Genomic DNA, 27869 nt, shown 5'->3' with positions numbered 1-27869 from the left:
TAGGGGATGTTCTATACTTACAAGTTCTGTCACTGCAAGGTAGACGGCACAAAAAGTGTTTTCTTAGCTTCCTTTGTACCCAATAGACAGGCTTGTGACTAGAGTTCCACCAATCAGGTTTTCCCCAAATTTGAAAGGTGAAACTCCATGTGGGACTTTCTTTGCTGGTAAGGGTAGTGGCAGTGACTTTGGCTTTCAGGAGAAGTGGAAGCTGTACATGGAATTGGAGATACACAAGTGACATAACTGGGGAAGTGGAAGAAACCATAGTTTTCTTTAGTGCTCGGTGGGGAAGCAACAGCAGTGAGAGTTCCTCATTAGGTCAGTTCTATGTCATGGTTTGGGGCTTTACTTCTAAAAGCTGAGATTCAAAGCCTGGTTCTCCCATCTATATAACCTTTTAATAAATAAACCCCATTTCTGCTTCACTAGACAGAGTCTGCATCTGTTGCTTAAAATTAAGAATTCAATCTGAATTAAAAAAATAAAAATCTTGGGGCAGTCAGATGGCTCAGGTGTTTAGAGTGCAAGCTCTCAACAACAAGGATGCCGGTTCAATTCCCACATGGGATGGTGGGCTGAGCCCCCTACAACGAAGATTGAAAACGATGACTGGACTTGGAGATGAGCTGCGCCCTCCACAACTAGATTGAAGGACAACTGATGGAAGAACACACTGTTCCCCAATAGTCCCCCCCCAAAAAAAGAGAGAAACTGTCGTTCCAGATTTTTAAAAAAAATCTATAGTCTTCAAAGACCAACAATTTGTCAAACATTTATAGGATCTTAATATGAGGTTAATCTAAGATTCTCTGATAAAGGGATGCAATGATAAAAATTAGTTCTTGGGGGTAAACCCATGTGAATGTTGAAGCGTTATGTATAAAACTGAGGATTATGGAATCTTATCTGACCCAATCAGTGATGAGAGAAATGAATGAAAAATTACTAGGAAAAGAATAAAGGATATCAACTATCTTGAAAAGGGGAAAGAATAAAAAGATATGTACATTGGTACATAAATCCCAGAGAAAGAAAAGAAATGCTAGTAAAAGCACTGTCTTGATTATCTATTTAGTATTCCTTGTTGTTGTTTTTTTTTTTTAAATAAAAATAGTCTGACAATTTAGTCAAAGACTAAATCAGATGTGTGATTAACCCATAATGTAAAGGATTTCTTTTAAAAATAATGTGATGATAATAAATTGTATATTTTCTTCCTCTGTTATAGACTAGCACATATATTAAATATTAGGCCTTCCTTTGAAGAGTGAGCACAAAGCTTCCAGAGCAAGACAGGAGCACAGAGAGGTCATTTTGTTACACATGAATCAGCATTAAACAGAATGTCAATGAGGTTTTCCCTGTTTTCATATGAAAAGAAAAACACCTCATCTCTTAGAAAATGATTTTTTCATGCTGTTTCCAAGGCACTATTAGTTGCAAACCAAGTTGTTATTTTTTCTATTTTTTCAAAGAAAAGAATTGAAGGCTGAGGGGATACATATGATGGAACACAACTATACAATAAATTGAATAGATTAAATACAAAAACTACTAAGAGTCTTTTAGTAATAATACCATCTCCTTTCTATTGAAAGAGATTTTGATAATGGAAGGAAATAAGAAAGTAGTCTTTTCAGGAGTTTCATTTAAAAAGCAGCACATGAAAAATAACATCTTTTAACTATTTACATATTTGAAAAAATAAGTCAAAGAATGGGAAACAACAGATATTCATAAATACTCAGAATAATTTAAAAGAATATTAATCTATTATGGAGTAAGCCTACAATCCTTTGGATATAATTTCTACAGTCCAAGAGAAAGTTATTATATCTCTAAATTTTTTACAAGAATCTCATAGATATTAATGCAAAGCCTGAATTGTTGTTCAATCACTGCATCTTTCTTACAAATGACAATAATTTTTTCTTTTTATCTAGCAGATAGTATTAAAAATCGAGAGCCACCAGAGAGATGCTAGTTATACTGTTTAGCTTCACACTAAAATAGAATAAAATTAAGTTAAAAAATATATATTCTCTAAGCTGACATGATTTTAAAACAACAAAATGAGTGGTTTTCAAACAGAATATGTTGGGATCATGATTCAGTTTTCTTAACTTGCTACATAAAAAAATTTTTGCTCTAATGATTTGTATATTTGGATATATTTTAAAAGTCTAAATAGTCTGACATCTTAGTTTTGTTTTGTTTTTCAATTCCTGGAGAAAGTATAATTTTAAGGGATTTTGGCATTAGCCTGTATGTCAGCAGAAATGTGTATTAATTACAAGGATAAATGTATCAAGACTTTTATGAGAATTAAAGACAATAGGTTAATGGGCTGGATTGGACAAAAGGTACAGATAATACTCTTAGAAAAGTAGAACTAGATTGGGTTAAAAAAACAAACAAACACAAAATATTGTTCACTTATTACTGCTACATAAGGTTGTGGTGGTTTTAACTTCACAGCCAAATTTATATTGTTCATTTTATACAAACCTTATACTAAGACTTCACCCATCTTTTATGTACTACCATCTAATATGGTCATGACAATTACGAAAATAGTAGGCCTATATTTTACATGAATAGAAACCTTAAAATTCTGTAGGAATGACATAATATTTAAAGTATCTAAAAACAATAAGACATACCTTTGTAGGATATTCAAAAGTTCCACATAGGTGATAAAGCTAATTAAAAATAACTTATAAGTTGTTTCTAATACACAATTTCAACAGTTTCCTAAGTTAGAGGTATATGTGTATGTGCTTGCTATCCATATCTTTCTAATTTTCTTCCTAATTTATCTGGATGGAGGCAATTTATCTAACTTATCTAGATAAAGCCTAAAAAGTAGAAAGATATATTAAAAGCTTGTTAATGGAGAAACTGACAATCCTAGAATTCCAGGTGGAAAATAATGTAAAGTAAATTATCCAACCAGACTTAAAGAGTTACTGAGGAATCTCCCTACGTGATTTGCAGTCAGACAGAACTAAATTAAAATATCGACTCTGTCTTTTACTGATCCTGGGCAGTTATTTAACATCACTGACTCTCAATTCCTTCTATGTAAAGTGTGTATATTATTTTACGGTTTTTTTGAGGATTAAGGGAAACAGTATATATAAAGCAGCTACCATAGTATCTTGGACCAACTTAGCACTCAATAAATGGTTGTTCCATAGGTTTTTCTGATATTGAACATTTCAATTTAAACAACTTAGATTCCACTTAAATTGAACATTTCTAGGTATCCCTTTAACTTTAAGGTCATACTAAGATAATGTTTTCTGGGTGTCTATATTGCTGAATTTCCACAGTAACTTTTGCTTTAGTAGAACAAGCTCAGATTTTTCAGACACTTCTCCTAGGTTACATCCTCAATAGTTCACCCTGACAACTCTGATTGCCATGGAAATATCAACATCTTTTCCTAAATATGGAACTCAAAATTCATCACAGCTCTATAGTTAAAGCATCATAAGAGAAGGTTTCGGTAACATGCAGGCTCCTGTTTTCATGATGAGTCATTTTCTGTATCGGTATTGGCTTCCTCCTAAACAGCGCAATAAAACTGCTAGTGTACATGAAGCTGGCAAGGCCAGTTGGTGTGAAGTAGAGAAAAGAGTATAGACAGGATCAAGTCTCAGCATGCTATTTATTAGATGAAACCCTTGAAAAATCAACATTTCATTCATATTTGATTTTCTGGTTTGTAAAATCAGAACAGTAACCAGGTAGGTTGTTATGAGTCAAATAATATAAGTAATATTCTTTATAAGTTTTAGTTGCTAAACAAATGTACATTGTTATTATGTATACTAAGGGGTAAGTTCTCTTTCTTGGTATCTCATTTATCCTTGTGTCCTGAGCACAACGCTCAAACTATTACAGATCCTCAGCATTTCTTTATAGACTGGAAAACACATTTATACTGCAGCTTCTCAGTACACAGCCTAGGATGAAACATGAAACACATTGGTGCATGCTGTGTAGATACAGAGATAGATAAAAATGCTGGCCACTTGGAATATCACTTCATTCTTCATTTCTTTCTAAAAAGTTTAATTGCTGTGGTTGGAGCTGTGAAATGAAGGCAATTGTGAGCCCTTCATAAACAGTTAATGAAAAAATATATAATTTATGCTGTGTGTGTGTGTGTTTGTGGTGTGTACACATACATATATATACATATATATATGTGTGTGCTTTTTAACTTCTAAGATTGGTTGAAGGGTAAATCAACAAACTAAAAAACAAAACAAAAAAAAAAAAACAAGAAACAAACCAAAAAACAAAACCCAAGACAACTCTCCATCTCCACTGCCCCCAATAATCTGAGCTTTATGAACCAAGACATTCCAAAATTGCAACAGAAAGGTATATATATATATATATATACCTTTATATAGACATATATATATATATATATATATATATATATATATATATATATATATAAATAAAGAATCTAGAGAGAGACTTCTTTATAAAAAATCTTTGTAACTGAATTTGCTTATTTCTATAAGAGATCAAATCCTTTAGTTTCTCAGACTCCCATCCATCCTCTTTTCACTATATAGCTTAGTCCATATTTTAGTTTCCATTTGACCGATATTAAAAAAAAAGAAAATCAAACAAACCCCCATCACCATAATCTTAAATGATATTCAAGAATTCTCTTGCTAATTATTGTCAGCATAATGCTTTTGATCTTTATTCAAGCACCGTCATGAGTTTATGATGTCTAGTATGGCTTCCAGCCAATATTTTGACGTTACACAGTTACTTCAGGAAGTATGCTTTTTATATTTTCCTTCCAAAACAAGAATTCAAGCTCTTTAAAGACATGGTGCTACAGGTCCTCCACAGCTGCTTCGATCTGGTGGACACTACGTAGTGCCATACAGTTAACAATACATAAACATGGGTCTCTGCTACTGTCTTATTCTTCTTGGCTTTTAACCTGAAACTTTCATTACTGATCTGTTTATGAACTTTTGTCCCTATTCTTTATTGCTGTATCTTGCCCACATAGGTGGTATGCGTAACAGCCCAGACTCCAGAGCCAGACTGTCACTTTCTAGTTTCGTTATTTGGTGCCTAATAACATTGTGAGTAATGAACACACACACACACTTAAATAATATCCTTGGACAGTGCCAGGATCATACTAAATGCTAGATAAATATTAACTTTCATCGTCATTGTTACCATTATCAGTTCACTTTTGGGGCCTCTGATAGCTGCTTCTTCCTCTAGGTCTTATCTCTGGCTTTCCTTCTTGACCAGTTTCTCATCATTTATATTATGAGAATCCTGACCATCCCTAGGAAAAACTTCACTTGGTTTGGCCCATGTTAACAAACTATATCTAACCACAGACATTCAATGATAATATATCCATCAGGTATGTCAATTTCTAGCTGCCACGGCCTATGACTAAAAGTTGACACGCTGACTTTGTTTTTCATTTGAATCAATTCTTACCACTATCTAAATTTTAAGAACTTTAGTACAGTATACTAATGGAGAAGAGTCATCTAAATATTTAATAAAAAGGTAAAGCCTTTCACCAAGGAATAAAGCTAATTGTCATTGTTACAATTTAAGAAGTGAATGATTACATATTTAGATGAACATTTTAAATTATTATACAAAAACAGATATAAACATTTGTACATACGAAATGACCCCAACATAAGTATTTACGCTTACTGTATTTGATTTGGAAATTTTGTTTTCGATTTTAAAAAAAGATTGCTACTCCAGAAAATCAGCTAGAGAATACATTAATTGCTGTACCAAACTAGTTTTTATGTACACATGCATCAATTTTAATTTTAAAATGGAATATACCTTGTATTTTCTGAAGCAGAATAATGGGATTTAATCTAAGCATTAAGCTATGTCTATAATATCTTCTCAATTACCCCACTGTTGAAATGGAAATGATCAACAGATTCAGCTCACCAAAGTCCACTACTGTTCACACATCAGTAAGTCCTTTCAGAGTTACTCTTTATGCAAGTGAATCCAGAAAAGTAAGATCAAGAAGATTAAAATGTTATTTTAGAGGATAGGAATAAATTTAATTTTAAAGTGTATTGTATGAAACAAGATTTCAGAAAAAAGTGTTAAGAAAAATTATATATATATATATATAGAGAGAGTGAGAGAGAGATTACCTCTATTAACTTTTAAAAATGGCAGAAACTTTTAAAACCTATTCACCTCAATAGTTTCACTAACTTCTCTTCCGAACGAAATTTTCTATTCTTTTTATTTAGAGAGGAGGACAAAGTTATAATCCAGTAAAACATCATCTGGTAAAATGATTGGTACTGGACATTTCTAAATCCAAATATCTTTCCATCTAAATAGAAAGATATTTATTGTGTCACTTAAAATGGACACAATTTTACAAATATGTAAGGTCAATTTTTGTTGGTTTGAGTTAAAATACAGGTTTTATGGAGTAGGTCAAATTCCTTTGCATTGAAAAATGAGGTACAACTAAAAGCACAGACAAATGAATATTAGGGTGCATTATTCACTTTAATATGCCTTGATTAGATAAAAGCATTGTCTAATATGAGTTACAAGGGCAGATGGTGAATTGCTACTGAGATGTTTTCTGCATAGGCAACTATATCGCCTTCCTCAAGATGAGTAAAAGCAAGGCTAAATAGTCAGGGTAAGAACGGAAGAAGAGGAGGGGGAATGTAAGAAAAGTGCCATATCTCTACATTAATGTATAAATAATGTATAAAATAACTACTACGATGTAACTGATATGTATGAAAAATTAAAGCCCCTCAAGAGATTCATCAGTTGTCAAGGAAAATGTTATTCATAGTCTTAGTAGATTTTAAAACTGTAAGAAACATTAGAGGTCAGCTAGTCCAACTTCCATATTACTTAAATGAGAAAAGTAAGGCACCACAAGATACTACGTGACTTGAAATCATTGTTCATTGAATTAACTGTAGACCTGATCAGAAATGAGAGTTTGTTTTGATCAAATATTGCCTTTTAATAGATGCAAACATTCAACAACATTGCAGCAAAACTGGATTAAATGAGACTTGTTATAATTAAGAATTTCTGACAATGCCTTGACCACAAAACCTTTGAAGTAAAGATAATTACTCCTTACTCCTCTCTAAAAATCTAAATTAAAAGGATCCTCTAAAGTGAAGATTATTTTCCTGGAGGTGATGTGAAAAACACAGGCCATAATTCAGGTTCTAAAAGGAAATAAAAATAATCTTTTATTACATTTGGATGAGATTTTATTTTTTAGGAATCACTGCTTGGCTGTGAGTAGTTGTTGCTGAATGTTATTCACACTTCCTCCCTCATAGGAAGCACATGTGTAACAGTCTTAACTTGTGGGATGGGTTGGAACACTTCATTCTAATCCAAGGGCCATAGGTCATTATAAACCACAAATTCTTCCTCTCTAGGGAAGTGTCAAGGGATGTGGTCTTACCCATATCATTTTTTTCCTACAATCTCCTTTAGTCCAAAATAAAGTTTATGGCACTAATGACCAGATCTAATATATTCTAATACCTTATCTGGAAATTAACATGAAGAGAAAAATCTTTTCCAGAATAGCACATAAGGAATTTCAATTGTCTAGCTATAATAAAACCTAATTAAAGAACTAACATTTTAAAGGACTGACAGGAAGAGAGTTTCATTCAGCACAAGATGATTTTGATGACGTAGAAAAGAGTTGACGAATTTTTTTTCCATAAAGGGCCAGATGGTAAATATTTGAAGTTATGTGGGCCTGATGGTCTATCTCAACTACTCAACTTCGCTGAAACAGCATGAAAACAGCCAAAGAACAATATAGTACAGTATAGTTCTATAGTTCTAGTATAATCCTAATTCTAGTACTAGTATTCAAAAGGATTGGATAATTGATTAAAAACTTGGTTGCCGATAAACAGAAAAAGCAATGTTATCTTCTAAGGTGATTTGTGATCCCATTGCATTTTATATTATGTGGTAAGTAGTAAGTTATTTGAAAAGTTAAGTATTTTTTTATTCTTCTTTCTGTGTTTCTCTGTCTTTTAAAAGTAGAAGATTGAAGGAAAATATGCAAGGAAAAAAAGTCTTCACTTTCATCTTTTAGTAAATTTGTTAAGGGTAAAATTATGTCAAAAGAAAGACTGCTAAGGACAAAAGACATATAAGGACAGGAACTGACACAACATTAGAGTTCTTCCTTCAAAGATTTTAGAAAACTTCAAGAGGAGAAGATTACTTCACAGACTGGAATGTAGGCCCAGCTGGAACCAAGGTCTACAGTGCTTTTGAGGTGTCTAATGTTGAAAATCTCAATTTGACTCTCTAGTTAAAAAAAGCTGGAGAGGAGAAAGGAAATTTTTATTCTGGAAAAGTGTTCTTCTCTGATGCAAATAGAAATCCATCTTTCAAAGGAAGAAGTAGAGATGAGCTGCCCTAGTTTAGTCTTTTGGAAAGAGACAAGATTATGAATTTGCTAAACACATTTTTTTCTTCTAATTATTATTTTATAAGCTTTGAGATACCTTATTTTTTGAAAAAATATTTCCAAACCCAAAGATATTCATAAAAATTTGAAACACTGAAATCAATTTTTGGAAAGAAGAGGAGTGTATAGACCTTAATTTTTAAAGCTTTGTATAAAAAAGAGGTCTAGTAATCAGTTGGTGCTTTCATCGGATATTTTATTCTCTCTCTCTCTCTCTCTCTCTCTCTCTCTCTCTCTCTCTCTCTCAATACCTTTCTGTTTGGAGAGATAGAAAATTAAAATATTAAAAGTACTCCACACTATTTTAAAAATTTCCAAATCGCAAAGTATAACATATAAATGTCCTACTAGTATACTGCATAAGTCAGTTTTAATTTTCTGTGAATCTAGTAACAAAAGTAGAATTAGCATTCAGACTCACACTGTAAACTTCAGAATGCCAAACATTAATCTAAAAAGCACGTTCAATTAGCAAAAATAATGCTACTTGGAGTTTCTGAGGATTTTTTTTTTAAATAATGTGGTGAAAATGATAATCAGCACATATTTATTGAGTCCTGACTCTAGCTGTTGGATTTTATTTTATGTATTAACTCATAACAATTCTGTTAGTTAGGTATTAGAATTATTTTTTACAGTTATAAAGGAACAAGCATAAATTAATAGAACGTTGGTGCAAATAGAATCTAATGTCATGATTTTGTTATTGTTATTTAATGAGCATCTGGTTTACCAAACTAATACCAACAAATGTTAACCTTTTTATGCAAATTGTAAGAACACACAGATTAAATGACAGAGTTCATTGTCAGTTCCCTTCAAGGGTTAATTTATTTCACACAGGGACCAGGTAACTCCCAATATGGCATTTCTAGCTTTCATTTTAAACATCTCTTATGGCAGCCATATGACTCTGTTAGATGGGAAAATAATATAATTTTAAAATATTTTTTAAAGAAAAACCTTCCATTTTGGTCAATAAAATATTGATATAAAATAATACTATGAACAGGTTTGCTTTGTTATATAATATCTTGTCCAAATTTAAAGTTCAAATAAGGACTGGCCACTTATTATTAAGAAAAGATGATTTTAAAAAAGGACACATATTGGTCTTAAATAAATTCTTTGGTGACGCATGTGGAAATAGGAGTTATCTGAGAATATCTTACTTCCAGAAAAGTCAATTAACTATTTTTGTCTCAGAATTTTCTCTTCAGAAGGTTAGACACCTACCAGGTGCTACCTAGAAGAAGCTCAAAGAGCTACGAAAAACTCAGAAAGAAAGTTCAATAAGCTCAGGAATATCATTTATGAACAGAAGGACTACTTTACAATAGAGAATGGAATTCTAAAAAAGAACCAAACAGAGATTCTGCAGCTGAAGAACTCAATAAATAAGATGAAGAATGCATTAGAAAGCATTGGAAATAAAGCTGGAAGAGTGAATTGGTGAGCTTAAAGATAGAAATTTAAAAATGATTCAGGTAGAAGAGAAGAGGGAACTAAAACTTAAAAAAAAAATGAAGAAGCTCTATGAGAACCTTCCAACTCCATTAGAAAAGAAAACATAAGGATAATGGTTATCCCAGAAAGAGAAGAGAGGGAGAAAGGAGCAGAGAGCTTATTGAAACAAATAATAGCTGAGAGTTTACCGAACTTGGGGAAGGAACTGGATATACAAGTCCACGAAGCTAATACAACACCTAATTATTTCCATGCAAAAAGACCTCCAAGCCACATTACACTAAAACTGTCAAAGTCAATGATAAAAAATTTTAAAGGAAGCCAGGAAAAAAGCCAGTAGCCTACAAAGGAATTCCATTAGCCTATCAGCACATTTCTCAGCAGAAACTCTACAGAGCCGGAGAAGCAGATTGACATATGAAAAATATTGGAAAATAGAAACTGCCAACCAAGAATCCTCTACCCAGTAAAGTTATCCTTCAGATATGAGTGAGAAATAAAGGCTTTCCAAAATAAACAAAAGCTGGAGAGTTCACAACCACTAGACTTGCCTTAAAAGAAGTGTTTAAAAGAGCTCTTCTACCTAAAACAAAAAGGCAAAAAGTACACAATTTTGAGTAAGATGACAAATAGAATCAGAAAATTACAAAGCTATCTCTGAATATGGTGTAAACACTAAATTATAGCAAAAGGTTAAAGGGAAAAAAAGTACTAAAAATAACTATAGCTAAGTCACTCAGTAATGACCTCACAATATAAAAAGGAATAATTTGTGAAAACAAAAACATGTAAGGGAAGGAGGAAAAGAACAAAACCTGTATAGGCAAATAAAGATATGATGCTATAGGCAGAAAAAGGACTATTTTATCTATAAGATGTTCTATACAAACCTCTGGTAACCACAGAATAAAAATCTAGAGGAGTGATAAGAAACATAAAAAAAGATAAAACTGAGAAAAATATCACAGAAAGCTACAAAACTAAAATGGCAGAAAAAAAATATGGAAAAAAAATAATGGAGTTATAGAGCAATAAGAAATACAAAAGACAAAATGTCAGTAGTAAGTCCTCATATATCAAAAATTGCCCTAAGTGGAAATGGTTAGAACTCATCCATAAAATGGCATAAAGTGGCTGGATGGATTATAAAACAAGACCCAACTATATACTGCCTTCAGAAGACGCAGCTCAGCTTCAAAGACAAACACAGGCTCAAAGTGAATGGGGGAAGATGATCCTCTAAATATATGGTAGCCAAAAGAAAGTGGATGTATCCATATTTATCAAAGCAAGACAAAAAAGGTTAAAAAGAAAAAGACAAAGATGGACATCATATAATGATAAAGGAGTCACTCCATCAAGAAGACCTAATATTTATTAATATATATGTACCAACTTAGGAGTAACAAAATAAAATCTACTTTAATATTAGGTGACTTAAAGGGAGAAATTCACAGCAACACAGTAATAAGAAGGGGCTTTAACACCCCATTTACATCAAAGGATAGAGCATCCAGACAAAGTACAAAAGAAAACCTCACTCTTAAGTGACAAATTAAGCTAAAAGAACTTAAGAGATATATACAGAACATTCCATCCAAAAAGCAGCAGAATATATTTTCTCAAATGTACATAGAATATTCTCAAGGATAGGCTATATGTTAAAACACAAAACAAAGCTCAATAAATTGAAAAAGATGGAAACCATATCAAGCATCTTTTCTAATGACAACAGTATGAAAGTAGAAATCAATTACAAGAAAACTGAAAAATCACAAATAGATGAACATTAAATAACATGCTACGGAAAAAATATTGGTTCAAGGAAGAAATCAAAGGAAATAAATGGAGAGTAAGAAGACAATAGAAAAGATCAATGAAATTAGAGCTTCTTTTTAAAAAAAATAAACAGACTTGACAAATTTTTAGCTAGACTCACTAAGAAAAAAAGACAGAAGGCTCAAATAAATAAGAATCAGAAACAAAAAGAGAAGTTACAATATATACTATAGAAATACAAAGAATCATAGTTGACTTCTATAAAGAGCTATAAAAAAACACATTGGGAAAATCTAGAAAAAAATGGATAAATTCCTAGAATCATATAACCTTTCTAGACTGGATTATGAAAAAATACAAAATTTGAATAGACCAATCACTAATAAAAAGATTAACACAGTAATCAAAAACCTCCAAGAAAACAAAATCTAGTACCAGTGGCTTCATGGGTGAATTTTACTAAATAATCAAAGATTTAATATCAATCCTCAAACTCCTCCAAAAAATTGAAGAAAAGGGAATGCTTCCTAAATTCATTTTATGTGGCCAACATTACCGTGACACCAAAACCAGAAAAAGACAACACAGAAGAAAAATTACAAGCCATTATCTCTGATGAACATAGATGCAAAAGTTCTTAACAAATATTAGCAAACCAAATATAACAATACACTAAAAGGAACACTAGGAATTATTCCTGGATGCAAAGATGGTTCAAGATCCAGAAATCAATCAACATGATATACCACATTAACAAAATGAAGATTGAAAATCATATGATCATCTCAGCAGATACAAAAAAAAAAAGCGTATGACAAGATCCAACATCCATTTATGATTAAAACTCTCAATAAAATGGAATTAGAAGGTAAGTATCTCGAGATGATAAAGGCCATGTATGACAAACCCACAGCTAACATCTTACTCAATGGTAAAAAACTGAAAGCTTTTCCTCTAAGATCAGGAAGAAGACAGGATGATCTTGTTATCTAAAGCAATCTACAGACTAAAGCAATCCCTATTAAAATCCCAATGGCATTTTTCATAGAAATAGGACCAAAAAATCCTAAAATTTGTATGGAATCACAAAAGATCCTGAATAGCCAAAGCAATCCTGTGAAAAAAGAAAAAAGCTGGAGGTATCACACACCTTGATTTCAAACCATACTTCAAAGCTATAATAACCCAAACAGTATGGTATGGGTAGAAGAATAGACATATCAGTCAGTGGGACAGAATTGAGAGCCCAGAATAAAACCCACACATCTATATGGACAATAATTTATGACAAGAACATACAACAAGAAAAAAACAACAACATACAATGAGAAAGAAAAATCTTCAAAAAATGGTGTTGGGAAAACTGGACAGCCACATGCTAAGGAATAAAACTAACCCATGATTTTATACCATACATACATAATCAAAATGGATTAAAGACATGAATATAAGTCCTGAAACCATAAAATATACAGAAGAAAACATAAGTGGTAACTCCTTGACACAAGTTTTTGCGATTTTTTTTGTGGATTTGTCTCCGACAGAAAGGGAAACAAAAGCAAAAATAAACAAATGAGATTATATTAAACGAAGAAGCTTCTGCACAGCAAGGAAAACCATCAACAAAATGAAAAGGCAATCTACAAAATGGGAAAATATATTTGCAAATGATATATCTGAGAAGAGGTTAACATCCAAACTATACAAAGAAATCATACAATGTAATAACAAAAAAGCAAACAACCTGGGTAGAGAATCTGAATAGATATTTTCCCAAAGAAGACATTCAGATGACCGACGGGCCACATAAAAATACGTTCAACATCACTAAATATTAGGGAAATGCAAATCAAAACCACAATGAGATATCACCTTACATCAGTAGGAATGACCATCATCAACAAGACAAAAAATATGTGTGGAGAGGATGAAAAAAAAAAAAAAAAAAAAAAAAAGAGAGAGAGAGAAGAACCCTCATACATTCCTACTACTGGTAGGAATGTAAATTGGTACAGCCACTATGGAAACACTATGAAGATTCCTCAAAAGATTAAAAATAAACTACCATATGATCCAGCTATTCTACTTCTGGGTAATCATCTGAAAAATACAAAACACTAATTTGAAAAGATATATGCACCCCTATGTGCACTGCAGCAACCTAAGTGTCCATTGATGAATCAATGGATAAAGATGGGATATGTACAATTGACTATTGAATAACAGGTTTGAACTGCACATGTGCCCTTATACATGAATCTTTTTCAGTAAATACTGTAGTTGTATTTTCTCTTATCATCTTAATAACATTTTTTTTCTAGCACGATTTATTGTAATAACACAGTACATAATATATACAACATACAATATAGTCAACAGTAGGCTATGGGGGAGCAAAAAATATACACAAATTTTCAACTGTATGTGTTGATACTGGCCCCCATGCTGTTGAAAGATCAGTTGTATACACAGTGGAGTACTAATCCGCCATAAAGAAGATAAAATCTTATCATTTGCACCAACATGGATATGGGCCTTGAGATTATGCTAAGTGAAATAAGTCAGACAAAGAAAGACAAATGCCATATGATTTCACTTATGTGGATTAAAAAAAAGAAAACAAAACAAAACAAACTCATACTGGAAGACAATGGATTGATGGTTGTTAGAGGGGAAGGGGGTGAAGGGAAGGTGAAATGAGAAAAGGGGGTCAATTGTATGGCGATGGATGGAAATTGGACTTTTCAGTGGTGAGTACAAAGTGGCATATACAGATGTGGAATTATAATGCTGTATAACTGAATCTTACCTACTATAAACCAATGTTACATAAAAAAAAAAGTAGAACTGTATCCTTTCTTCATGAGTGTAAAGTTAAATTGTAAGTAACTTCTAGGTGTCTAGCAAGAAATTATTCACTGTTGCTTTTTGTTGACAGATGAGATTAACATCAACAGCTGTATTAGCATATATAATTGTATCAGAAAAATAATCTTAGAGCATTTTAAATGGCTTCAAATCTCAAGTTGTTATATGGAAGCCAATGCTTCAGTTTATGGAAGCACAAATTAAAACCTTTCAGGAGATACTTACCCTTTTCTGTTCTTTTACATAGTCTATCAATTCATCTCTTGTTCTTTTCACTGCCTCTTGCACAGCCTTTTCACTTCGCTTCTGCTCTTCTACTATTGCTGCCTTAACAGTTTCCTGTTTATGGGAGGAAGGAAAAAGTCAGGGAGGTATGTATCACGACAGTTTGTGCCCATTTTATATATAAACTAAAAATCCTCTTCAATGGTTTGAACTTACTATGTTCAAAGCATATCTTCAAACAGGAATGAGAACTTACAAAATCTTTTGGGATCTGCTAGAGATTCCAAAGAATTCACTTTTCTAAACTAAGTGAAAGGGAAAAGAAATGGAATAAGCCATTTATTGCAGGGAGTGCCCGACAGACTCCGATGGCTTCCTTACCAACCTTTCATTTGATGTTTACATGATTGATCACCTTCCTGTACTTTGCACTATCCACATAAGACTTCCAACTTGTGTTTATTCTTCCAAGAACACCCTAATGCTCTAGCTGTTTTATTCACGTTTAATTTTCCCATCATACAATAATCAAGTGTGGTCTGGGTAGTAAGATTTACAGCTAGTTTGGTCTTCCTGCCAGATTAAGATGTCGAGAGCTGAACACCATGAATAAGAGGTAGAAACTCCACCCTGTGTGCTAATATTTGAAAGGAGAAATCTAGGAAGAAAAATGGTACTCCACATTTTACTGCAATAGTAATCAGGTACCTAAGAGATTTCAGAATTTCAGACAAGGACAAAGGAGGCTAAAATTCTGAAAAAGAAATATAACGCTTCTCAAAAAGTAGTAGTAATATTTTCTGCTAAAATAGTGTTTCATGGATTGGATAAATGCCGCAAAACAAACTTCTTTAACTTCCATTTATCTATATAAACAACATCCTTCTTTTGAATAGGCAATTATAAACTATGTTGAAATTTCTCAGCAGTATTTTTTTTCATTTTGTTATTCTTGAGGATTCTTCACTTTGTAGTGTATGTATGTTTTTATTTAGTTTTTCCCAATAATTTTAGATATGTAGATATAACCCATAAAATAGAATCATTAAGAATTTCCTATTCTGAATATATTTACTGTAGAAAATTTGAATATATTTACTGTAGAAAATACAGAAAAATGTAAACACAAAACAATACACACACACACACACACACACTCACACACACTCACACACACCACCATACTTCAGTATAAAGAGGATAGGGCTCAAACTGTATATACTGTTTTCTAACTCTTGGCAATTTTCAGTTAAAATATACTTTGAATATTTTTAAGCCATTGTATATTCTTTCATAATATGATATTTATTCCAATACAGGGACATATAATAATTTATTTTACCAATCCTTATTCCTGAGTATTTTCATTGTTTTTAATAGAAATAATATATGTACATTTGTAATGAATGTTATGTATTTCTTCAGGATCAATTCAAGAAGTAGAATAACTTTGGCTAAAGGATATAATTATCGACGTCTCTAATAGCTTTTGACCTTTTGTACAAATTTTTTTCCCATAAGAAGTCCATGAAAATGGCTATTTTCTTGCATTCATGATTACATTTAGTCTTATCAGATTTTGGAATCTTTGCTTATGTGAGGGAGAAAGACATCTAATTTTATTCTGCATTTTAAAAAGGTTATTATATGATATTCAACATTCTCATAGAAATATTACCAATATACATGTTATCTCTTATTATTTGTCTGATCATGTCCTCCTTCCATTTTGATACTGGGATACTCATAATTTTTTGGATTTCTTTCCTTATAAAATTAAGTCACAAATCTGAAAATTCCTATAATGGTGACTTTGAAAATTACTATTTTATTTTCAATCACATTAAGCTTTAGTTCCAGTGATAAAATAATAGAATATTAAGTTGCGTCCATAATTATTTGAAAAGATTAAAGTTGAAAAACTATAGTAATTTTTAAAAGAAAAAATGAGGACAAATAAGATTATTTGAAATGAAAGAATCTACTATTACAATTCCTATTGTTTTCCCACTTTACTAATTTGGAATTTGAAATTTTTCAGATTTTAGAAAGGCAAAAAATATTGCATATACGTATTAGTAAGACCCCTGAAATACAACACATTAATAGTTCTGCAGTGAAGAGTACGGACAGTCACACTATGTGGGTAAATTAAAGTATAAACATCATATCACTTCAGGTCACATTTTGCCAATAGGTGAGTTACAAAAATCTTTAGTTTGCAGGGTTTTTGGAATTTTAGAACTGCAGATAAGGATTGTAGATCTGAATTATTTGGATGTAAAAGATAAATCTGCCCATATTTAATAACAATCAGAATTTCTATCTAGCAAGGGTCATATTGGTAAATTTGACCAGAACTTTTTGGTTGAAAGCAAAAGCATCAATTTAAATAAAAGGGATATATCCAGAAAAAAACATGAAAAGTTAGCTAATACGTTCTGCAGGTGACATTTTCTTAGGGGTTGAGAATTTATATCATGTGTTCATTCCACACTTTTGAGAATTTTCCTCTACTAATTTTTGAGCAAACAAAAAAAACCATTTACAAAGAAAGTTTCCCATGATTCTCCCCTCCCAGTTGGGAGTTAGGTGACAGTTTAGGTTCTGAAATCCACCCTAAAAAAAAAATCACTTATCAATAAACAAATTTCTTTGAATATGATACAAAAGTAAGGTTTAAGTCTTGCATTTTCCAACAAATTCTGAATTAGTTGGAAATGATGAATGAATTTTGTGTGCAAGTATGCAAGTGCCTGTGAGTATCTGCCAATATGTTTTATTGAGTTCCACAAAGGAACTATATCGTCCATATGAGTCATGAGAATTAGTCCAAAATAAAATGTATTTCACAAGGAATGAAGACTTGTCGCAATGAGTATATTCAAATTGGCAATTCTGAAAGATTATTTTCTACAATATTTTAGTAATGGCCACAAAATTAGAGCATGGTATATTCTCCAAGGATAGGTTTCTCAACCTCAGCTGTATTGGCAATTAACTTTGAGAAGCGTAGAGGTGAGAGGTCTTGTGATAAACAGCACACCCGGTGTCTATTTACTAGATCACCTCCAGGTGAGAACCACTGCTCTAAGTAATAGTTCGGAGGGAAAAACATCCCTTTTCATATATGTTATGGTATGTGAAACTACATTAGTCACATTTGTCATATTTTAAATATTCTTTATCTAAAAATATATGAAAGAAATCATATCCAAATTATTATATACCTAGTTTTTCAGTGTGGAAGAATTTTATGTACTTTTTTTTTTTAATGCATGACTGGAATCATTTTCTACACTGTCACAATTAAGTAAGTCATAATGAATGTCATTAGGGCTAAAAGCTTATGTGACGTATTTGTACATGATTTTAAGATTTCTCTTTATTGCTTCAAAGTATAGTTATACTTTGGTACCCATTACATCTTCCATACCTTTCAGTAATCACAGGATCATGAACTAATAAATGCTCATTGGTTGTTTTTTCTTTATCAGTGCAATTTAGTTAAGGATTGTAAACACAGTTAAATTATTTACGAAACAAACTTGAGCAATCAACTCAATTGTGGTCTGGGGGCTGTAAACCATTGTATCAAAAATTTTCTGAGGCAGTTATGCTTTATTTTTTGTTTCTGTACACAGTGTATGTATGTTATCTAATTATGTATTATTTTAAAAGTTTCACGTGGTTTTGGAAACACACCTTAGAAAATGAGTATGTGAATCATAAGTCAAGCTGCTTTATACACTTCCTGTGCATCAACAGTTAAAGAAAAAAAAGTGAGACATCCATTCCTATACAAATTTATGTGCTCAAACTGCAGTTCCTTCAGTGCTTTATATATATTGGTGATGTAAATACAAATAAAATTTCCATTTTCCATATTTCAAAATCCATTTACAGTGCAACTGAGATGATTTCATGTAACTTTTAATTTTGAGTAATTAATCAGCGTAATCACATGCTAAGTGGAAAATATTAATAGAACCTAATTCTGAAAATGCTTCTCAAGTGATGAATATGTTTAATTAAAATCATATGCTCACTGATTGATGGCAAAGTTTGGCAGCACTAATCTGTGTGAAAGACATTTTTAAAGATGAAATACTATGTAGAATCTCATTCACACCAGCATAAATAAATTGAGTATTTGTTACCATTTTTGATGATAAGGAAACCTAACTGAACCACAGCTAAGCAAAATGTCATCCTCCCCAAAGAAAAGTCTATTGTTCTCACTAGTAGGTCTATATTATACAAAAGATCATTCTTATTACTATATTTTGGATTTCATCCATAAAAATACTTGTGAAGATTTGTTTTTTTCTCTTGTTATGTAAGTACCTCCATACTATTCTCAATGAAGCGTCTTGGACCATTAAGCCTAAAATAGTTACTATCAGGCCTTTATAGAAAAAGCATGCCAATCCCTGATTTAGTCATGATCCTGCAAGTTGGAAACCTGGGCTGGGCTCAGCTGGACATTTGTTTTGGTCTTGGCAGGGTTCTCACATGGATCTGCAATCAACTACTGGGCTGATGTGGCTGCTACCACTAGAATGGCCTTAGGTAGGAAGGCCTCCTGTTCTCCCATTCTCCAGCCAATGAGCTCAGGATTTTTCACATAGCAGCTGGACAGAGATGCAAAAAATCAGCAAAAGCATGTAAGGTCTCTTAAGGCTTGGGCTCAGAAATGATGTTACAATGTTACTGAAGCCACATTATATTGGCCTGAACAAATGCATATTATAAATTGATTCCCAAATTCTACTTAATTGTCTAAACAGCTATTCAATACGTTCAAAGATAGCAAACATACTATTCTGTTTATCTTCTTGGATACATATCTCCAAGTTGGATTGGTTGTTCTCTAGGTCGGCTACATACTTATCTATTTTGGTATTTCCCTCAAGCACATTTCTGGGGATTCACTCCATTTCTCTTGAATTGTACCTCCAGCTTTCTAGATACCACTGGATTCTTTTTTCTTGGTTCACCCTTGTTTTGACAGAGAATCTCCCACCAGGAGATTCCTGAGAAAAGGCATATGGGAAATAAACTTTTAGCAATTCCTTTGTCTGAAAAATGCCTTTATTCACTCTCTCACTTAATATATAGTTTTGCAAAGTGTGGGTTTCTAGCTTGGAAATTTCTGTAGTGTTAAAGGTTGTTGAGAAGTCTGACTACAGTCTGATTCCTCATCATTTGCATAACATTTTAAGAACTTTTATGCATTTTCTTTAGCCCTGTTTCTCAAAATATTCTAGACAAACCTAGTTACAGACCTATCTAGAAACTCAAGTCCTTCAATTCTGGGAGACTTTTACTTTGTGATGATGATGATGATGATGATGATGATGATGATGATAGTGATGATGATGATGATGATAATTTCCTGCATTCTATTTTCTGTTTTTTGTGTTTTTTTTATTTCTCAAAATCCTATGATTTAGCTAATGAGCCTCCTTAGTTGAGTGACTAATTTTCTGGTCTTTTCATTCCTGCTTTCCACTTCTTTGTATTTTTACAATCTTTTCTCTGGAAGATTTCTTTTTATCTGGAAGTTATCTGGAAGATAACTTCATCTTTTGATTCCTGATTTTGTACTATACTTTAAATTTCTAATCTTTTCATTTGACTTAAAAAATAGCATCCTTTTCTCCTGTTTCAGAGACGCCAAATCTTCTCTTAGCTCAGGAAATTAATAATTTTTTAAACTTTTCATGTCTCACAGCATCTCTGTTTTATTCTCTGCTTTTCATGAGAACTTGACTTTTCATACTTGACTATTTACTCATGTTTACACAGTAGAGCACTAAAATGCTGAGTAACGTCTCTGTGCTTGTAGTTGTGGTTTATGGGCTGTTATCTTAATAGCACAGTAATCTGGCTGGGTTGTTTCCTTGGGTCAATTCCTGATACCAATATATTCAGGTCTTTTATCTTAAGCTGTCTAGATTCCTTAGAAAAGAATCTTCCAATTTCCTGTGGGGTTGTCAGCATTCTGAGAGCTGGGATAGGAAAAATAGCTAAGGTTCTCAATACACAGCACGAAACTTTTCACCTTGCTCTCCTCCTGACCTCAAGTCATTATAGCATCTAGGCCTTCATGTGTGCTTTCTTATCCCTCGTCAAGAGACCCCACATTTTATTTTTCTTTTTAGAGAACTAACCCCAGTTTTCTGCCAGGACTGGAAAACATGAGTGGGGACCTAACTGCTTATTAAACAGACTTTCAAAATTTTCTTGTACTTGAAGCTTCACCTTCATTTTCACTTCCAGAGGTATCTGTTGCCATCAACTAGTAAGCTTTTGAAGTTTCTAAATGCATATCGGTATTCTCAGCTGTCTCTACTTCTAGCTACCGTGTTTCCCCGAAAACAAGACCTAGCCGGGCAATTAGCTCTAATGTGTCTTTTGGAGCAAAAATTAATAGAAGACCCGGTATTATATTATATTATATTACATCATATCATATATTATATAAGGCCTGGTATTATATTATATTATACCCAGTCTTATATCATATGAAAATAAAACTTGGTCTGATATTAATTTTTGCTCCAAAAGACGCATTAGAGCTGATAGTGCAGCTAGGTCTTATTTTCAGGGATACATGGTATGTGTTCCGTTTCAGTAGTTTTATTTCAGTGGGGTTTTAGAAGGATATAGATAAAAATATGTACTCTTACTGCTCTTTTTGACTAGGTCTGTGTTAGAAAAAAATATATTAAACATTTTTGTTTTGAAACAATTTTAGATTTATATAAAACTTGCAAAGATAGTACAAGAGTTCTTGCATACCTTTAATATAACTCTTCCTAACATTAACATCTTACATAATTATGGTACATTTATCAAGCTAAGAAATTAACATCATATAATATTAAACAGATTAGAGATTTTGTTTGTATTTTACAAGTATCCCCTAATTTTTTCTTCTGTTTCAGCTTAATGTTGTCACGCAGGGTGGCCTGCGGGGTCTCAGCTCCCGCTCCCCAAGTAAGAACGCAGGACATGGTGAGGCCAAAAAGGAACACCCACGGAGCCATAGGTAGGGGAGTCACACCACTATACTCTCGCTGGCGGCTGGGTTGGAGACACAGGAAGCAGGAGCCACACAGTCTGCAACCTGCTGTCCTCTTCTCAGCAATCCGCAACCCGCACTCTGCCGTGCTAACCGCAATCCGTGCTTGCCAGCCCAGCCACCACTTTTTGCATGTCAAGTATTCCAGCAACTTTCAGGGACTAGTCTTGACTTCAGAGTCTCCCCTGCTTCAATGCATCACGTGTAAGGCTGTCAAGGTAATCTTCCATAAAGGATAGTTAGCCCTTGTCACTCTTGTGCCAATTGAGTCTTCAGTGACATTCTATTTCTGGTAATAATGTGAGTTCAACTATGTAACTTCAAGGTTCTCCTAATCTGTTTAAGCATATCAGTTCCATCGTTGTGTTATACTACTTTCCCAAGAAACATTTTCAATTCCTGTCAAATTGATCTCCACCACCCACTATGCTTATTCTGTTTTTTGTGTTTTCAAATGCCTCAACCAGCGGTGCTCTGTCATACCCTGCCTTGCATTAGGGCAATTTATGGATTTCACATAGTCCCTAATTCATTATAAAATCCTGAAGACAAAGGCTAAGTCTCATTCATGTTTGTAACCTCTGTAGAAACTACCGTTTTGTCACGGACATAGTAAGTATTCAATTTGCGGTTCCCTGGACATGCCATGCTTTCTCAGTTTGGAACGGTTTTCCCTTATCCTTCTCTTCTGATAAGCAAGCTGACTCCTCCTTCTGCATAATTCAGTTTAAGCATCATCATCTCTAGAAGCCTTCCCTGAAATGTACCAGATCTCCCACATCTCCTCAGGGTGTGGGGGAACCTAGCACCACTTGGATCTGTTCAAAGATAACCCTATGTTTTATCTCTGAAAGCACTCCACAACTCAGAATTGTAGTAACTGCTTTCCTTGTGCATCTTACCAAGTTGAGATCCCTTTGAAGTCAGGGATTATATTTATCACAGTTTATATTCTTTATGACTAGAACTCTAATGTGGTATCTGGTACACAGTGTAGATACATAATTAATCTCCAGTGCATGAGTGAATTTGTTTCCCCAATTCAAAGAAAATCTACTTAAGGGTAGGGATTATGTCTTATATTTCTTGTGTCCCCCAGAGCATCAGATAAGGTGGGTACACACTAGGCTAAAGCTTCCCAAACTTTCTCAGCTAAATCTTCCCGACTTTCTCAGTTCACAGCTCCATTCCTGCCCCAGTCATTTTTTTCATGATGACTTCTAAGCCAAAAGAAATATCTAATCATTCCATTGATTAATTAATTGGGTCATAAAATTTAGGAACTATTTGAAAAGATGATACACAAAAATTGGAAAAAAAAACACTTTTATTTCACCCTTAACCACAGTTACTTATTTATGAGCATTTTGGCCACACTAGGCACTGCACAACTTTTTAAATCTTTGACTTACTGGACAATAACACTCTTATTTCCTGTTCCACGTTGATATTTGCATGGTATTTGTTTTTTTTTTTTTTTTGTAACAGAAATCTTTAAACCAAACCCAGCTTCACTAAGAGAGGACATAATAGAAAGGAACGTAAGACAAATTAGTACGGACAAACTAATAGTTTACCTGGTTTCGAAGAGACTTCAAGTAACTCTATGTTGCCCTCTAATATTTAAAATGCCCTGAAGCACCCCTGTGAATTCACTGCCGCATCCCAGGGCACCTTGATGCAGGTTGGAAACTACACCTTAGGTAATCATCCATTCACTCATTGCTTACTATGCATGTACTATGGTGGGTGTTAAAATTACCAAGGTGATTAAGATGGTGGAAATAATAATAGTATCAACAACAGCAGTGGGCATTTCAGCAACAACATATACTATGTTCCAGACTCTATGGTAAGTAAGTTAAATGGAATAATGCTAGGTTATAAGCTCATTAACTTACAATTAAAAATTCTGTCAACTGACAGAGATCTGTATGAAAGACACAGCAGAGTTAAGCAAAATATAATATAAAAAGTACTAAACTAAAAATATATAAGCAATGATATTTGGTGTTTAAAGTTAACAAATAGTTATGTCTATTTTTATTTAATCCTCAGAACCATTTTGAGAGGCAAGTATATCCTGAGGTTTAAAGCAGTCCAGCTCCTTAATTAATTTTGTATGCTTAAAAAGTGTCAGTATGAGTATTTTAAATGTATTTTAAAAGAATTTTACAGTAATTATTTATGAAAAAGATTGTTCAATAATAAAATTATAAGAATGGTCAATATTTGGAATGTCAGTAACTGGGTTAAAATCGGTGTAGTCAGATAATGCCAGGTACCTATAATGACACAGGGATAGAAACAGAGATCCTTAGAGCAAAAAAAAGACAGCAGAAATTATATTCTCAATACATGCATTCTTCAGTGTCCCATCCAATCCATTATTCACAATCCTGCATAAAAAGGATGACACTTTTTTTTTCTAGGTAACTTGTGATTTGATAGCCCAATATTGTACTGAGCTAAAAATTCTCACCTACTTTTTCTAATCTGTCCTTTTTCAACTATATAGAAAAAAAACATCCTTTTGTGGCAGCCCTTTAAGTACGTGAAGAACATTGCCATGTCTTTATTTTTCTCTTCTTGAACTAAATACCCCAATTCCTTCAATAGTATGTGACAAGATTCCCTGCTTTGTCACTGGCTTGACCACACATATCAACTAATACTTGCACAATATTTTACAATCTCTAAAGCTGTTTCCCATGTCTATCTCAGTTTTTCTTCATTTTTAGAAACATGTTTCCAAGGGTCTTACAACTCTGTAACACAGCAATCATTAATCCCACTTTATGAATCTGGAATGGAGTCTCACATGTTTTAAAAACTTGGTCAAGGTTACATGAATGACTAGGACTCAAATCTAACCTCATTTACTTTTTTTTGAAGCTAGGAGTCAAATCTAACCCCACTTACATTTTAGCACATTTATCTGGCAATCAGTTAAAATTTTTTTGATTACAGTAACAAAAATTCAGCACAAACTGACTTAAAAAACAATTTAAAGAGTAGTAGAAGAACTAAGAGTAGGTTTCACTTGTATTCAAATAATGTGATCAGGAGGCAAATTTCTCCCTTTCCAGTTTTTAACTCTGCTTTTGGTGTTGGCTCCATGTTTACAAAAGCTCTACACACATCATCCCTAGATGGAATTAACGGTTCCAAGGATTTTCTCATTTTCTTACAATGAATGAGAGTGTTTATATGCCTAAGTCCCAAAATGGAGCCTTACAGGCTTGACTCAGAAAATGTGTGAATACCCGGAACCTGCTAACATGGGGATAGGATATAATCATTAGTCTAAGTAAGTAAGGGCTTATGACTATGTTAGAAACCCTGTTTCCCCAAAAATAAGACCTAGCCGGACTATCAGCTCTAACGCGTTTTTTGGAGCAAACATTAATATAAGACTTCTATTCTATTCTATTCTATTCTATTCTATTCTATCCATCACATTATATTATATAAGACTCAGTCTTATAGTAAAATAAATCTGGGCCTTATATTAATTTTTGCTCCAAATGACGTATTAGATAGAGCTGATGGTCTGGCTAGGCCTTATTTTCGGGGAAACACGGACGTAGGTTAAATCTTACCTAAACTACATGGATAAGAAATAAAAAGGATCACTTTGGGAAGAGAGGAATAGGTGCCGAGGAGGCACTAATAAATGTCTAAAATCATCCCATTGTGATTTGAAAATGTCTCTTAAAACTTGGTATACGGAAGTGAATGCGATGCTGCCATCTGCCCAGTGACAGACTGTACTATTTTAGTGTGACCAAAGATTCTACTTGGACTCATGCAGCCACTCATCCCCTTAGAGCAAATCTATACCAGTTGTACAAAGTAAACATTTTTCTGAAGCTGAAAGTAATTATCCTTGTTACTCCCAGACAACTTTTTAAGTATTTCATTAAAAAACAATAAGAATCATCTCAGTTTTGCACCCAACAGAAAAATCTGTGATTTCTTTTTTTAAAGGGATCATAACACAAAGCACTATTTTTGGTGATCCAACTTTTGTTAAAATGTTACATTCAAAAGCAAACAAAAAAGCCAAACTGCGTTAAGTCCATTTTTTAAAGGTTAATATGTCTCATTAAAACAGTGCTGATCTTGCACCATTTTATAATCTATTGAGGTTTGTTCAAGACTCAGCTCCTACTTTTAAGGTGCTTATAATCTAGTGGAGAAGACACAAACAGATCCTTCTATTATAATATGGCTGGGCTGTCATACAGTTATACACTGAATGCTAACGAAGAAGAAAACACTTGATTTAACCTGAGAAGTGGAAAATAAGTTTTTTGGATTAAAAAAAAAACCCTAAATTATAAAATAACACTGGGTTTTGTAAATTAGGAAAGCAATGCCATCCTATGCTAAAGGCACAGTATGACTAGCGGCCCAATACCATAAAATAGCCTGTTCTAACAGTTTGGTACTAAAATTTGAAATGTGAAGAAGCAGAGTGGCAGATAAGATGGACAGGTAGTGACTAGGTCACTGAAAGATTTATATTTCATCCTCTGAAAGATTTATAATTTATACCAAGTAGCTTGAATATTATCCTATAGAGTACAGGGTAGCACTGAAGAATTTAAAGTGGGAGAACGACATTCATTTTTTATTCCAAATTCAAAGGGTACAAAACTGGGAGCAAAGAAGTTGATGTAGGAGGTCAAGGTGAGCAATAAGAACCATAATTAAGACAATGATAGCAGGTAGAAAGGAAGTGTGTGTATGTTTAAGGATTATTTAATGAGAAGGTTTTAATGATTTCAAAGGCATGAAAATGGGATGAGAGTGGGAGAGTCTATGAGAAATTCCAGTTCTCTGGATTGGATAACTTGGCAAATGGTTATCTCATTAAACAAGAAAGGAAATACAAGAGGATGAAAAGGTCTCAAGAAATGAGAAGGTAAGTTGATGACTGTGTGTTCACTTGTCCCCAGATACAATACTTTTGACAATTAAAATGTAACTAACATTTTACCTGTAGTTAAGTAGGTTACTATCAAAATTTTGTAAATAAAAATTGTAAAATAAATTAATGAATCAAAACCAAACCAGTCAATTCAGAAAAATTTTCAATGTTGTAAAACTATCTAGCCTGCTAAGCTAAAATAGAAATGCTATTTCCTTTTTTTAAAAGAGGGGTCAGGTGACAATGTTACATTTCTTAAAGAAAATTTAACCACTGATTGTAATGTCTGTGGCTTTTGGGGAAAACATAACCCCAAATTACAGTGGCTGTGGTTATAAACTATTATGAAGAGCTTCCAATGTTAGACAGAGTTTAAGTGTCTGTATGCACTGGAGTCCTTTTACAGGACTTTGCTAAAACAGCAAAATTAATGACTCGCTTCTTGTTGCCCATGTTGGTGTCAATAACAAATGTACTTTCTTTAACAAAGATTTTCAACAGACACAGAATTAATTTAATATGAAAATCAAATAAGCCAGAGTCAAACTTTCTACTTAATATCTTAGAAAAAAAAAAGGTACAAATCTATACCCAACATTATGACTTTGTCTTAATTTATAACCAAGGCCAAACAAAATCATCCCTCAAACAATCATCTCTCGGAGAACTATGTGCTACAATCCTTAGGTATTTTGTTTTCTTTCATAGTTTACCACTTAAGTCCTCAGTTAATGACAGTATTATCACAGAGAAAATCTAGAGGTAAGTTATAAAGCAGAAGCTGTTTTTTTTTTCCCTTACATGTCTCCAGAGTAATTTTAGTTGCTTAAGTTTACACTGATTGTTTTTTGGTTTACCACACTCTAGCCTTTCTTAATTTCTAGTGTGACTTAGTGGCTAAAGATGGTAACTGCTGTTAATTACAAGTTTTATTTTCATTAAAGAAACATTGGAGT

At 33.0% G+C, this 27869-nt stretch overlaps 1 protein-coding gene across 15 annotated transcripts in view; it reads right to left on the bottom strand.

Annotated features, from left to right (window-relative positions):
- Positions 1–27869, bottom strand: part of CCDC91 (coiled-coil domain containing 91) — a 334936-nt gene that overhangs the window by 44591 nt on the left and 262476 nt on the right. For all 15 annotated transcript variants that reach the window (XM_081061004.1, XM_081061007.1, XM_081061005.1 and 12 more), the window contains exon 12: positions 14888–15001. In XM_081061004.1, coding sequence (XP_080917130.1) covers positions 14888–15001 — 114 coding nt within the window. The remainder of the gene's footprint in view (positions 1–14887; positions 15002–27869) is intronic.

Source organism: Rhinolophus hipposideros, assembly GCF_964194185.1.
Source record: "Rhinolophus hipposideros genome assembly, chromosome: 9".
Taxonomy (NCBI): domain Eukaryota; kingdom Metazoa; phylum Chordata; class Mammalia; order Chiroptera; family Rhinolophidae; genus Rhinolophus; species Rhinolophus hipposideros.
This window is presented reverse-complemented; position numbering and strand designations above follow the sequence as displayed.